Source organism: Talpa occidentalis, unplaced genomic scaffold (genome assembly GCF_014898055.3).
Source record: "Talpa occidentalis isolate TD23 unplaced genomic scaffold, MPIMG_talOcc4v2.1 talOcc4.11, whole genome shotgun sequence".
In the NCBI taxonomy this organism is placed as follows: domain Eukaryota; kingdom Metazoa; phylum Chordata; class Mammalia; order Eulipotyphla; family Talpidae; genus Talpa; species Talpa occidentalis.
The window spans coordinates 81,033,085-81,048,888 of NW_023601104.1; the positions used below are offsets into that span (position 1 = coordinate 81,033,085).

At 38.1% G+C, this 15,804-nt stretch overlaps 1 protein-coding gene across 2 annotated transcripts in view; it reads right to left on the reverse strand.

Moving 5' to 3' along the window:
- Positions 1 to 1,505: 1,505 nt before the first annotated feature.
- TTC8 (tetratricopeptide repeat domain 8) overlaps positions 1,506 to 15,804 on the reverse strand; it is a 47,646-nt gene continuing 33,347 nt past the window's right edge. For both annotated transcript variants that reach the window (XM_037503731.2, XM_037503732.2), the window contains 5 exons: positions 9,470 to 9,609; positions 7,479 to 7,653; positions 7,030 to 7,152; positions 4,339 to 4,422; positions 1,506 to 2,165 (listed from right to left, as the gene is read on the reverse strand). In XM_037503731.2, coding sequence (XP_037359628.1) covers positions 2,049 to 2,165; positions 4,339 to 4,422; positions 7,030 to 7,152; positions 7,479 to 7,653; positions 9,470 to 9,609 — 639 coding nt within the window. In that variant the 3' untranslated portion in view covers positions 1,506 to 2,048. The remainder of the gene's footprint in view (positions 2,166 to 4,338; positions 4,423 to 7,029; positions 7,153 to 7,478; positions 7,654 to 9,469; positions 9,610 to 15,804) is intronic.

The following is a 15,804-nucleotide window of genomic DNA, read 5'->3' on the forward strand; positions in this document are numbered from 1 at the left end:
TTGACATTAATTTTGGTTGGACAATTTGTATATGAATTGAACATCTTTTAGCCATGGTCGAAGACAATTAACCTTTCTTCTATAAGGATGCTGGAGCAGAAGTTATGCAACCCAAAAATAATTCGGTTACAAAGATATATGTCGTTCCCGATGCCAGTGTTATGTCATTCTCCTGCCCTTAGCCACCCTGACTCATTCTCTGCATTGGTATTCACATTGAATTAACATAAATTCAAGACAAAAAAATCTCTGGTATCATCTTAGGAATACTGACTCATTTACTTTTGCTGTCAACATTCCCTTATTCAATTTTACTCAGGCATATAACATTCATTTTAAATGATAATAACTTTATTTATAGGGGAACACTGAAAGATGATTTAATGTGGTGGTTAAGAGCACATACTCAGGGTCACATTGCCTGTATTTGAACCCCCACTTGGGCACTTATTAGCTTTATAACCTTGGACAAATCACTTAACCTCTCTGTGCTTCATTTTTCTCATAAGTAACAGGATCCCATAATAGCAAGATCACATAGGACTTGCAGTGGAAATTAAGTGAATTAATCCACATCAAGTGCTTAGAACAGTGCTGGGTACATATAATGTCCTCTGTTGGCACTGCTAGTAGCTTTTATTTTCTTGACATTTTAAAAGGACAGGTTTATTAGGAAAAGGAGACAGAGAAGCACCTGCATAGTCACAGGTGGGCAGGAGAGCTACCTTAGCTCTTAAATAGGAAAATGGTTTACATTGTAAGATTTGAATCTAAATATTGAATACAGTATTAGGAAATTTGATAGTGCTTCAGGAAATTCTCATGAATTTAACAAGCATGAGCACAGGCAGGAGAACCAACAAAGGCAAAGCCTAAAGGGCCTGGAGAAGAGCTTGGGCTCTGGTTATGCCCAGCGGGGACTCTGAGCCAATCTCTCCACAGTGTGCTGCAGACACCATCCACGCTCGGGAGGGACTCCCAGGTTCTAACAACCTGTAATTCCTGAATTCACATTTTCGGGATCTGTCCGCTAAGTGGTACTATTTACGGCCTCTAAGCAGAAACAAACAAGTATCTATAAAATAGTTTCCATGAAGTTAAAAAATGAAAAAGAACACAGGCCCACAAAGTCCCAAATAGGAGTCTGAAGGGCTGCTCCAACAACACGCTCCTTGTATGAGCACATTAATGAGAGCCCCACTGAAAGCAGGAGACTGCGGCTTCTCCTGACCTGGCAGGCCAGGTGTGAGGATCTACCTAGCCTTCCCGGCTGACCACAGCGTGGACCCCTAGCCTGTGACTCCAGTACCACCCTCATTTTCTTCTGTTAACAGGTGGGTAGCCTATTAATAGCTTCTTAGGAGAAAACAAAAGTTGCACTCTTAGGAGTACATCATTACAAATAATATTAAAACCATGACTTGATTTCTAAAGTTATTAGACTTCTAAAACACCTGTCTTATCTGAGATGACCAGAAACTTATGAAAAATAACAGAATGACGGTGTTTTACATACTGATTTATTTTAAAGCACAATATACAAGAAAATGCAGAGTTTCTCACAAAGCATTTGATTTAAAAAAAGTTGTAAAGACAATTTTCAAACTCTAAAGTCTCTATTTAGGATAAATATACATACTTCTGGCCATAAAAGTGCAATTTTAAAGTGGATTTCAGACCTCTTAAGCTACACAATAGCTAATGGCCAGCTTAAGAACATTAAAAATGTACACTTATAAAAATTTGAGGAAATCCATGAATGGTTATAGACATTATAAACATCTACCATGTCATGTGAAAGGTTTCATGATTTACCTTAAAAACTTAAATCTTGTTTTTTACAATATCATAAAATAATTATTACAAAGTTTTCACTATACATTCTTATTTACACTCCCACACATCTCCTTTACTACCAATCACAGGTTCGTATTATTATATATATATATATATATATATATATATATATATATATATATTATATACACACACACATAACTTTTCCCCTTAATACTCCTTCAGAGAAACATATATGGTCCAAAGAACAATCAGATCATAGCAAAATGCTGCTTTAACTGCTTGATTAAGTGCTGGGTATCCACGTGATCTGGAAACGCTGCTTCAGATTTCTGGGCAGCAATGTAGCTTCTCTGAAGATCTCCAATCTGGAGGAAATGCCAGGATAAGGTCATGGAATGAGAAAAGATGAGTAAGGAAGTCAAAAGAAGATATACTATCTGCATGCAGTAGGGACTCAAAGAGTTTTTAAGGATAAATTGCTTGGTTCTGCTACTTTGATTTTAGAATCCTTTCACGTAGATTATAATTCACTCTTGAAAAATAAAATAGCCAATTATATAAATAATTTCTGCTCCATTACAGCTGTCTAGTTATGAATTCATAAACCTGGGTTTTCTTTTCCTGTCACTGATAGTATTATAAAAATAAAATGACATTTGCATGCTAAAGCAGACAGCTCTCTACATAAAAGTGCAATTTTAGGGAAACTATTTGCAATGTACCATAGACAAAGACATATTTTGATTAGAATGTTATCTTTTGGACAGAAAATTCAAGCAAAAACTATTGTATTTAAAATACAATAACATGCTCCGGGTGGTTTTAAATGGTGCTGTCACAGTAATGTTAGGAAGATATCTGGGTTTAAAAGTTTATAAAGGGTGTCTCTGATTTTCAACAAATTTTGTGTCCAAAGAAAAACACTCACATTATCTGCATCTACCTGAATGTACCTTGATTGGTGTATACATTTCTTCAAAAAGAAAGCTTTTTAGTGTGTGCACACACGAAGAAACTAGATAATCCTGGTAATTATTTTGTAATGTATAAATATCAAAAACATAAGTTACTTTTTTTTAGCTGAAAGGTATAATTTTAATTTTCAATTAAATTATAGGGCATGATATGTGAGTGATATTGGTTTGCAGGTAGTGAGATAACCTATTACTAATATAATCTAAAATATTAGGCTTACTCTGCATTTCCCCCTGGCAAATAAAGTCAACTCACAAATATATATAAAATATAAGATGGGTATGTATGTGCCCTGTTCTGAGTCAGCATTTCTTTTTAACATACTACTATCTCTTTTGGAAGTGTAGCCTTCTGTATAAAGAAATATCTCATTTGAGTTATAACTCATAAAATGAGATGACATTCCTGGAAGTAATCAAGCCTCCTTTGTGGTCTAAGTGGAATGAATATGGGCATTGTTGGATGCGGGGTGTGAGTTCTGGACCTGCATCTGGGCATTGTTGGGAGCGGGGTGTGAGTTCTGGACCTGCTGCACCTCGTGAACTCTAGGGAGCTCTTTAAGCTCTGTAAACTATGGGTTTCAGTAGAAGGTGAACTGCAAGAGGTAAAGGCTTGTTTGCTTTACTCATTGCTAACACCTCTGTGCCTACAACAGTGCCTGATACATAGCAGAGGCTCAGTAAATGAAACAGCAGCTGCAAAAAAAAAAAGAGAGAGAGAGAGAGAGGAAGGTACCTATGTAGTAGGGTCACTGGGAGAGTTAGAGAAGGGGTATAGAGTTTCTGGAACAGTAGCTACCACCTAGCACTCACAAATTATAACCTCTTTTATTTCAAAACAGAATTGAGTGTGGAGGGCTTCATGTTCATGATATGACAAATGCTATTTTTATGTCTTTTGGTCTATAAAGACTTACAGGGGCCTCCCTAGTGGCGTAGGGCTTAAGTCTCAGCAGTATCACTGCTAGGGCCTGAGTTCCATCCCTGGCCAGGGAGCTAGGCCACATGGCACAGCAGACCTCTCCAGTCTTGCTTGATGCTCCCCTTAGCAGTGTATTTCAGTAGATCCACCTGTTCTGCTCCCCACTCAGCACCACTCCTTTAGCTTTGGGAGAGTAACTAACTTGCTATATAGTAAGAACTGCTGCATTTTCCTCATATTGTTCATAGTTATAATAGGTTTCACTAATATACCTAATTTTATAGTAATCATGCCAGAGACTTGGTAACAATATGATCTACAAGATTTCCTTACTGTAAAAGCCAGTGACTAAATCCATCCCAAACCAGGAGTCACTTAGTATTTTTCCAGTGACTAAATTTCATCTTTTAAAATAAAAAATAATTCTTCTGCAATCTACAATGGTGTTAAGTTTTGCCAATCCTCAGTGACAAATTTCTTTCGTTTATTAGACTTGAAGTAAAGGCATATTATGTAGCAATGTTTAAAAATCATTTCTATCAATCAGGTAAGGTTAGAATTTCCTTATCGATCTGTACTTTAAAAAAAAAGAAGAAGAAAGGGAAAGAAATAGTTCAGACGATAAGTTGATAAAGAGAATACCTTATCAGAGACTGTTGCAAAGTTGAAGTGTGGCTCATACATATGGGGAGCTAAAGATGATGCAGTCTGCAAAAGTGCCCTTGCCTGTGTGGGAAAAAGGGGGGAAACAAAAGATATCTGAGCATGAGCAGCATAACCTCTGTGATTTTTTTTTTTTGTAAAAGTATCCTTTTAGGATATTTAAACATGTATCCTTAAACATGATCCTGTAACAAACACAGATTATATTTCTAGTGATATACAATGACTTATTGATATACAATTAACTATTTCTCTCTTACCAAATGATATGAATAATAAAAGTCTCAAAATACAGAGAAAATAAGAGAACAAAAACTTAAAGTCATTTGAGAACCACTGTGCTTGTAGTTAGTATTTCATGACATAGTTAGAATACAAAACAAAACAAAAAAAGTCTCTTTAGTCTAGGGTTAGTCTGTTGATTGATTGACTTAGTAGGCTTCCAATTAACTGTTCTGTAATGAAACAACCAAAAAACCATAGTAAATAAACTTCAAAGCCCCAAATTCTGTGCTTGGATGAGAAGGAGCCAGCATTTCTCGTTATACTGCTCACCTGAAAATGACAAGCTTTCTGTTCTCTAAAGCACTCAAGGAAAAAAAAATCCACATCATTTCTTGTCTGCTATAGGCTCAAATGATCATAAATTGCAAAATTCCATGGCAGAACAAGGTCCAGTCTTAGAGTAGTTCTTGTTTGTAAAATGCAAATTCATCTTATTTACTTTGGGAGAATTGATTAAGTAAAAGCAACATCCACAATGAAGTGTCTTGTTTTGTGAAAAGTTAATCACTGTGCCTAAGAGAGCAGGCTGGAGGTCAAAGTCCTGGCATGCAGCTCACTGTGTCTGTGACCTTGGACAGTTACTCACCCCACTGGATTCTATTTCTTTATCTCTAAAGTGAGAATATAATAGTGTCAACCCTTGATTGTTAGTAAGACTATATGAGCATATTTGGCATTTTAAACCTTTTGTATTCAAATAACAACAACAATAATACATCCACCATGGCTCAATATTACATTTCTATGGGGGGGCTAAAGGTAGCATAATATGTATCTTCTGTTAATCCTCACAAAAATACCTGCAGGTCAGTATCACTGTTTCCCTACTTCATATATTGCCCATTTATTCCACAAATATTGACTGAGCACTGACCATGGACCTGGCGCTGGTTTTGCTGCTGAAAATATGGCAGTTAGAAGACAGAGAAAGCTCCTGCTTTCATGGAGCTAGGATTCCACATTCTGTACTTTAATATGAAAATAGCTGATAAAATGATAAAAGTAGATGTGATAGTCCTCAGAGCAACTGAAGAATGGAGTTTGAGAAGGCCTTTCTAAGGAGGTAGCAATTAAGCTAAGATCTGAATGACAAAAAGAAAAGAGGCTCTGCAGGATCTGAAAGAACATGCTAGAGGCCCTGAAGTACGAGCAGCACTGTGCTTCTGCAGAGCCAAAAGGCAGTTCAAGAGTCCAGAAGTCAGAGGGAAAGGAAGAAGCAGGGGTGGCAAATGTGGTCTGGGACAGAGCCAGAGGCCAGATTATGTGCAGCCTGCAGGCCAAGGTTGCAAGTCCAGATTGTATCCCAAGTGAAAGGAGAAGCAGTATTAAAACAATCTTGTTTTTTAAAAATCCCTTTGGCTGTTCTGAGGATGTAAAGCAGAGTGCTTTGAAAATGATAGCTCTTGCTGATGAAAATGAAAATAAAAAGACCAGCAAGGAGACCTGGAAGAGTCCTGGCAAGAGGTGGGAACAGTTTGGAGAGGGAGGAGGGTGGACAGGAGTGGAGTGTCCAGGTGAAGGATGTGGCTTGGAGGTACAACTGACAGGACTTGCTGTGTATTTTGGGGGCATAGGGTGGCAGAGAAAGGTGAGAAAAGAGGCTTTAAGGGTGTGATGTGTTCAGGACATGATACACCAAAAAATGAAACCGTGGCCTATTCAACATCAAAAGCTGGAGGAAAAGAAAAAAAAACAGCAGAAGCAGGAAGGCCGCTCTGATTTCCTCCTCATCCTTCTGCCCTAAAACAGGTCATAAAACGCCCTTGAGAAAGGTCCCCTCCAAGACTGAGAATTTGGTGCTGAGGAGGTTAAAGGAAACTTGTTAAAGTAACCCTTGGTCCTAGTTCCTTCTTTTTAAGCTACCTGTCACCCAAAACCCTTTGTCTTGTCAATTCTTCACAAACTTGTTTCTTTGTCTAAAGGAATATGAGCATCCTGTTCTGGTCTCTTCTCAAATTTTCATTCTCTTGTGTTCATGTAAACATTCAACTCACACTGTGAGCTTTTCCTCTGTTAATCTTTGTCAGGTTGATTTTCAGACCCAGCCGGGGACCTAAAAAGGCCAGGAATGTTTTCCTCTCCCTCAGATGGCTCCTAAGACTCTGACCTGAGCACCTGGATGGTAGATGGGTGAGTGTGAGAGGGGGAACAGTTCACAAGAGGCAGCCCCAATGTGTCCTCATAGAGCCACATCTTCTAGTTTGGACTCAGAGAAGCTCAGTAACTTGTCCAGGGTCACTTCAGTAACAGGTACAGAGCTGGGATTCACACCCAGGCCTGTCAGGCTCTAGAGCTTATTTTTAAGCTAACAAATGACAACAGGCATGGTGACAGCTTTTCTTGAGTAAAGCGGGTGGTCCACCATGCCCCCGGTAGTTCACCAACCTGCTCAACGTGGCCCTTGCGCATCTCCAGCACTGCCAGGTTGTTGTAGGCCTCAGCGTGGCTGTTGTTGTTCACCAGCGCCAGCCTGAAGCACTGGTGTGCCAAAGCCATGTCCCCTATTCCCTGCAAAAGAAAGCACGTGTTCTCACACACACAAGCCCATACACTTCCTCCTCCTTTCTTTTTACATATAAATCCTTCTGGCTAGCACAGAGAAAGGAATGAGTCCTGTTCAGAGGAGTCAAGTGTGAAGGCAAGGGGCCTTCACCTGGGAAGATACAATGGCTTAATGGGACTCCTAGAAATCTCTAAATTGCTATATAAGACATTAACCAAACCTATATTCATAACACCTAAGACTATCTTCACTAATACTCAAGGTTTTCGTCACATTAACTACATTGTGCTGCCTTTTCTACAACAGAAATTAAATTAGGGAAACAACATACCACAGCTACATGGCCCAAGTTGTACCAGACGTCAGCTGCCTCTTCCTCGTTTTCGGCCAGAGAAAGGGCACGTTCAAACGAGGTCAGAGTCATATCATACTGCTGGGCATAGAAGCAGCAGAGCCCCAGATTGTTAAAAAGCTGGCAGTTATAAACACCCATCTGCAGGAGTCGCCTTTTTGAAAAGAGCACACAAATTCTGGTGTCAGACCAACTTTATAAACATTAAAACATCTTATATACATAGATATGTTAACCGCTAGGAATAAACTCATTTTATAATTTTTAACATTCCCTAAGACAAGAAAGTAACGTTACATGAAAACATTTTAAAGCAAATGCAAAGGCATGTCTTCTATGATGGTACTAGTCATGGGAAAAGTGTCCAGAGGCAAGGTCAGAAACCAATTATGTAAGTTCTTTCCACAAAAGCTTTGATAGAAAACCAAAATAAGAAAGAGTCGCATACAGTAAGACCCACATATTTCTGCTTCATAAAGCTTTGGTGCCCATAGGCAAATTCCTAACTTAACCTAATTTGAGGACTGTGTTTATTCACATATCACCTCCGAGCTCTCAGCTGATTTGGAACCCATATTTTGGTTTACCTGTATTGCATGATTCAGCTGTGTCTACTGACCTCCCATGAGCTTCTACTAAGGAAGACAAGCCTACCGGTAATTACTACATTATCCACTTAGCTTTCAGGTGCAGCTCAAGAACCCTATTTTTCTTCTAGGCATCATTCATTTCAAAGGACCACAGATGAGAGAGTTGAAATAAGCAAATGAAAATGCAGCCCAGGTCGGCTGAGCACCCCGAGACCCACTCTGAGAGTTGGGGAGTAGAATCAGCTGTATATGCACAGGACTGGTCATACTATTGTGTTTTATGCTTTAATGTCTATTTGGAAAGAAATCTTGTCAGTCGTCAGTTATCTCCTGGCATATTACCCATGGGCTGAGGAGGAACTCATAATTTAAAAATTAAATTTGAAAACCTAAGTATAAAATAAGCATGCACTCAAAAGAGAGCCAGTGAACAGAATTTATTTTGACTTTGAAAACTACGTTTGGCATCAATTCCAAAGAGCACCTGCACCCCTATGTTTATAGCAGCACTGTTTACAATAGCTAAGCTTTGGAAACAACCCAAATGCCCAAAAATAGATGACTGGATCAAGAAGATGTGGTACATATACACCATGGAATATTACTCAGCATTCAAAAAAGATAAGCACATGCAATTTGCAGCAACATGGATGGCGCTGGAAGGGATCATGCTCAGCGAAATAAGCCAAAAAGAAAAAGAAAAATACCGGATGGTCTCACTCATAGCAGGAATCTAGAAAACTTAAATAAGGGACCAGGAAAATGAATAACTATAAGAAAGTGAAAATCAAAATCAACAAAAAACTATGAACCAGAGACACTTTATAGGGGGTGGTGGGCGGGGAGGGAAGGGATTGGGGTCAAAATAAGGGGGTTGCAATTGTATGGGGAATATAAAAATAAAATTTATTTAAAAAAAAAAGAAAACTACATTTGGGCAAGACTTGACAATACTTCACAAAACAGGTGATTGTTTCAGGTCCTCACCAGGGTCAGAATCTGGGGTGCACTGCTCCTTGCAAATCTGGACACTATTTCAGTTGGAAGGTTTTCAGATTATGTTTAGTGATGTTAATGGAGGCAGTGATGGTAAGAATTTCCAGTAACAAACTGTTAAGGGTTGATGACAAAGTGACTAACTCAAAAAGCGATGTGGTGTTTAAAACTCTGCTATCCAGGTGCTCCCGTCAGATGCCAAAGATCTACACATTTCTAAATGATTGATGTCACTTTAACACCAATACAGAGTATTTTAAGTGTTTCTCACATAGACACGGCCTATCCTTTATTTCTCTACTTTCTCATCCCATCTCTATTATTGCTATTATTGTTATTAATTTTCACAGGAAAGCAATTCTCCAAGTTGAAGATGAAGCGCACCTGTAAAACCGGAGAGCTATTTCTGGTTGGTCCGAATAAAAGTGGTTGCTTCCAATGCATGCAATGGCTTCCACGTGAGTATTGTCTTGCTTCAAAACTTCTTTGTAGTATTCGGCTGCTGATGAAATATTGTTCATTTCCTATTCCCCGGCAAGACAAAAGGACAATCCTTGATTAATATTTCCAAGAAGTTATTTTTTGATGGGTTTATGTTCATTCATTCAACAATTATTGAGAGAGTATGATGTGCTAGATTCTGTTCTAGGCCCTGGAAACACAATACAAACTAAAATATAAAATTACCATAACAAGGAGTTTCCTTCAGATAGGAAAGATAAACAGGTGAACAAATATGAGACACACTGTCAGCTTGGTGGCATCACATGAAGAGACACAGGACAGGGTGAGGAGAGGGAGTATGGAGAGGCTGCTTCAACAAGGGTTGCCCAAGGAGTCATGGGGAGGAGGCACTGCATGAACCACAGCCTGAATGAATCAAGAAGTCATGACCTGATGACACTGGCAGGGGAAAGAGCAGCTGCTGGAGCCCAAGGTGGGAACACCCTTGCCACGTGCAAAGAGCCACACATAGGGCAGTGAGGCTGCAGAGCAGGTGAGTGGCACAGATGGCCTGGTAGGAACTTCAGATTTATTTTTAGGCGGCCTTGGTGGCCTGGTAGGAACTTCAGATTTATTTTTAGGTTGAAGGAAAGCCATTAGAGTCAGAAGCAGAGGAATAATGTGGCTTGTGTTTACATTTTAAAGAGTGACCACACACAGGGTCATGGTAACCACACACAGAGCATGCCAGTGGGGAAGACTGGTAGCAGGGAGACCAGAGTCTCCTTCATCATCATGAACTATGCATTTGTTATTAATGAAGGTTAAGTCTCATTTGTCCATGCACAGTAACATTCATTGCTTATAGCTGAAAAATATTTTAAAGATTTTTCAAAACATAAGACTGATGACACAATTGTTGGTGAATTGTGAGTTCATATCCTTCTGAATTTTACACTGTTTTTATTTGCAACTGCTCCAAATATTAATATTTTAACATAAAAACCCACTTAAAAGTATATAAAAATTGTGAATTTCAATAGAAATGTACTTTCAATATTTTGATGGTACAAAAGCCTTGAGAAATTTACAAGGAAGAACAAAGAAGCATCTTAACTCAGCCCCCTATCACCTCATCTATACTCATTCATCAAATCCTTCCTGGCTAGGATGGAAATGTTTGTGTACCCCAAAATTCATATTCAAGTTCTAATTCCCAATGACCATATTAACCAGACTCTTTTTAATGAAGCATTTCTTTCCATTTTGTTTACCATGTAAAAATACTACAAGATTATCCTTATATATATCTTTGTATACTATATGAAAATATCCTTAAGGAAAATTTCTAGAAGTAATATTTTGAACTGAAGTACATGCACATTTAAAGGTCTCATCAGCAACTGCAAAGAGCCTCCAAATGGGCTGTATCAGTATGTACTCCCCGCAACAATGTCCACATGTGGTGTTTGTCCTTCATGCCATGCACAACCCTAGATGCTGTGGAGCTCATTCATCTTTATCAACCTGATGAAGTCATTACTGTCTTAGTTATTACTGCTTTAACTGTGACTTAGGTTAAACATTCAACACATTACATACTTTTATTTCTTTTTCTGTGAATTTCCAACTCATGACCTTTGCCCATTTTTCTATCCTATCTTTTGTCATTTTATTATTGATTTGTGTGTATGCAGGGGCTTGGTGGGAAACTGTCCTCCTGGACAGAGGAGAGCTGGAGGCAGAGGTCTGGTTCAGGGATACCCAGGCACTTACTGCTTTCTCCTTCCAGATGAAATGAACCTGTGCTAACTTCAGTTCAAAAACCAGCATGGCCCAGTGTTGTAAACATTCCCTTCAAAGGAAAAGCAAGAGAGCTTGGTTAGCTCTTCAGAAGAGGTGTCGGTATGACCAAAATGCTGCTAGCATTTGGCTGTTGTCTCCTTTCTGAGACTCACAAAAAATTCATTTGTGATTTTACTTGCATGGAGAGGGGTCAATGGCCACTGTGTTGGCTGGTAAGAAAACAAGGGCCTACATAAAAGCCATACCATGATATATTGATCCACAAGTGCTCTGAGGAAACACCTAGTTTCTCCACATTCATAAATGGATGTGCAAGTGTATTTTTTTTGGGGGGGGGGGTAATTTTACCACCAATATGTAAACCTTCTAAAATCCAGCAATTTTTAAACTACATGCAGACCTAGGAAATTAAAAAGCAACCTTTTGTCTATCCCAGGTATTGGCAAGCATTTTCCTCATTTAATATTTTTACCTCTGTTGCTTTGTTTTCATTTGCTCTTACTTGTATTTTTGTTTTTACTATATAGAAAATGTATTAATATTTTCTATTATAGTTTTCAGACTGTATCAACCTTATACAGGTCTTTACCATCCCAAGTTTATACAAAAAATTCATTTGTGTTTTCTTCTGGAACTTCATAGTTCATAAATCTTCTAGTCACCTGATAGTAATGACTTCTTTCAGTTAAAGGAGTCATTACTCATCCAAGTTTATTTTTATCTAAATATTTATAAATAATCCAATCATCTAATTGGATTAATAGGCATCTTTATAACATCACAAATTTTCATGAATCTATGTGGACTCTATTTTGGTCTTTTAATCTATTCCTGTATCAGAACTGTTGAAATTATAGTAGCACTAAAATAAATTTCATTAAGAAAATTTAATATAATATTTTCAATTGGATAAATGCCAAATATATAAACTGTGGCATCACTTAAGTGATCTTTATGATGGTTATTTTTGAACCAATTTACAAAACACTAACTATAATTATGCTTTCAATTATTAATATGTAATTGAAAATATCTTAAGAAAATAAATGTTGTAGTATGCTTCTCAAAGCCCACAATACATCAGAATCACCTCATTAGCCTGCTAAACATACAAATGCCCCACAGGACACTTCATTCAGTGGAAAATGGGCTTCACTTCTCAGACACTCTCAAAGTCATTTTTATACACTGTAAAATTCAAGAACCACTAGAATAATGTTTTCTAGGATAATGTTTCTAATGTCAAACACCTTGTAACAAAGAAAATTTCAAATAATGACTTGTCTTTTGAATGGATAAATAAAATGCCTCAAGAAAAACTAAAACAACCATCAAATAAATTTAGCAAGGAGAAATCATTTCTGTACAAAACAAGCAACAAACAATAGGTAACACCCAATGTATTCACTTTATTTATTCACTTTCAAATAGAAAACATGGGCCTCCCTGGTGGCACAGCGGTTGAGCGCTGGGCTGCGAAAACTGCCTGCAGCCTCTGCAGCACCAGTTCGATCCCCGGCCGCCAGCGAGGGTCCCACATGGCACGCAGACCTCTCCTGCCGCGCCCGCTGCTCCCCTCAGCAGTGTACTTTGTCAGTCTGCCTGTTCTGCTCCCCGCTCTGTCTCTGGTGAATCCTCTCACTCTCCCGCGCTTCTGACTATACCCTAGTGCTTGTATAAATAAATAAACCTTTAGAAATAAATAAATAAATAAAATAGAAAACATTTAAAAGATACAAGACCAAAATGAAAGTTATAAAAACAAAAGCACATAAAGAAAGCGATCCTTCCAGAGAAAAGCATGATGGGTACACAAGCACCCCTAAAGGTATGTATAGTGTAAGCTATAAAACTAAAGAATAAAGTTTACTAATTAACGCTAAATTCTCTGCCACATAAAAAGAAAAAAAGCACACTGGAAATCTCTCTTTGCACAGTAAATATGGTCAACGGGGAAATGAACCATGTAAATTCAAGAGGGAACACGGTATATTACTATTTCAAGTCTATGCTTATTCTTGACCACCCTATTTGTACATGTCAAATTCTCCTCACAACTTGGATATTTTCGTCTCCATTTATTTCTTCCAAGCAAACTCAGATTCTCATTTTCTCCCCTGCACCTTTATAAATTGCCAGGTTCCTCCAACTCCTGGCCAAATCCAAAGCCCGGAAGGGAGGAAGGCAGCTGACCATGGAATCCACTCCAGAGGCACTTCCTGTCCCAGTCATAGCAACAGTGACTAGAACAGAAGGTTGAAAGTAATTCTTCCAACAAGCAACCATACATTAAAGAAAAGACACTCTAGCTTTTTCTGCCAGCACTTTCTACCTAAGAAGAGAAGAGAAGAAGGACTAACTGTACCAAAGGTGGAGCTTAAAGCTTAAAGAGCTCCAATAACAATAGGATACTCATCACTATGCATAAATTCCACTGCTTTCAAAAACTGACTCTATTTTTCTTCCTTTCTAAACTGCTTGGTCAAAATTTTGTTCATGTTGTGGAATCTATTTTGACTCAAGCCTGTTGTGTCAATCAAGACTCTGCCATGTTGAGACTTCTAGGTGAAAATTTAACAGCCTGACTCAGCAATTTAATGACCATGAAAAAACAAGAGACCACAGTGGCAACACACAACAGTTTTTTTGTCTGAAGACTCTTCTAAGCCAAGCATGGACAGGCAAATGGACTTAACCACCAATCCAAAAAGTTTCAAAACAAATCACTTAAGCTCAGACCACTTCACTGCCTTAAGTCTCCCCTGTGCCTGGGCCCTGCTGGAACACACCTTGCGAGACTGCCCCTTGGTCATAGACCAGATCATGATATCTATCCTCAAATAAGTGCTCTTTTTATTATATAACAGCCCAATTTAGGGTCACACTGAAATCAGGGTCAGGGCTTGTTTTCGCAAAAGGTGGTCAAAATTTGTTCTATAAAATACTTGTCTCATAATGCCTCATTTCTTGTTTCTCACAACTCCTCCCATCTCCTGTTTATTTTAATCTTCTGATTAGTTTGCAAAAGCAGCAGAGCTTAACCAGAGAAAAAACAGTTGGAACAAAATTAACAGGTCTTTTACCAAGTTGTGTTCCAGAGAACACAAGCACAGAGGAGTGTAAACTGAACTCAAGTTCTCTCTTTCATGTCCAGGATGAAAACTGTTGCTGAAAGCAGGACCATAACACTCAGCTCATAATCTAGGGGATAGCATTTCAAAGCAAGAAGTTCATCACTGCTGGAAGAACTGCCAGGAGCTGATTCAAAGCGGAGGTCCACTAATAAGCAAGTTCTGGTGGCCTGTCATGCAACTGACCATATATGGACACATAAAGAAATGACCATCAGACCTGCCAACTTGTTTTTCTCTATATCTCTCTTTGTTCCCCAACCCTATAAAGATTGCCCAAGCCCTCACCATCAAGGAAATAATTTGAACCTTGCCTCTAATATCCTTGCTGGTGGACTTTGCAATAAACTTTCTTTTCTCAAAAAGCCAGTGGCATAGTTATTGGATTCTGGGTACATCAGGCAGCACAACCACATTTAGCAACACAAATAAAGCTACAGAGAAATTGATGTAGTATTTCCATTGAATGATCAAGTATTCCATTTACATGTTTACCAAAATTATATTTCAAAAGGGGAAACAGTATTTCAAGCCAATTCAAAATATTTTTGGTTTTCATTTTATTTTTGTATGTGTGTATGTGTTTCATTTTAAAAGTAATAACATGTTCATTACAGAAAATGTGGAAAATATAGTTAAAAAAAGAAAATAAAAGCATTCATAGTCTACTACCCAACTATAATAATAAATACCTTCCCATTCTATTTCTAACAAAATTTTAAAAAATCATCCTAGCATTTCAAGAAATTTAAAAGAGAACAGAGATGCTTCTGTTCAATATTGTACTATAAGTTCGAAACAATAGGATATGAAAAAAGTAAAATAATTTAAATGAAGAGCTAAAACCATACAGATTGTGATTATTTTATCACTTAAATATTTAAGAGAACCTATGGATAAGGTACTAAAATTTAAAAGGAATATTTACCCAGGTTGCAAGTATCAAACCAACTTTAAAGAAAGAATCACATAGAAAAATAAGAAATATTTCATCCATAGTTATACCTAGGAATACATCTATGCAAAAAAGAATTAACACAGCAGGTCTGAGATGTTATTCTTTGAAAGGCCAGTTTACAAGGTTGGCCCTTGGGTGACATCTGAGAACTTCCCTACATTAATATAAAACTTTCCCCAAATGGGTGATGCACTATATTCAAACTATTAGTATAATGTGGCTTATGCTGAACACTGCTTTACTTTTTAAGAGTCTGGGATTTGGTACCTGATAGGCAGAGTCTGGGATTTGGCACCTGATAGGCAGAATGCCAGTGATAACCTTGTATATCAAGATTCTAGTGAGCTTCCCTGATAGACAACACTGTATACATGTTGTCA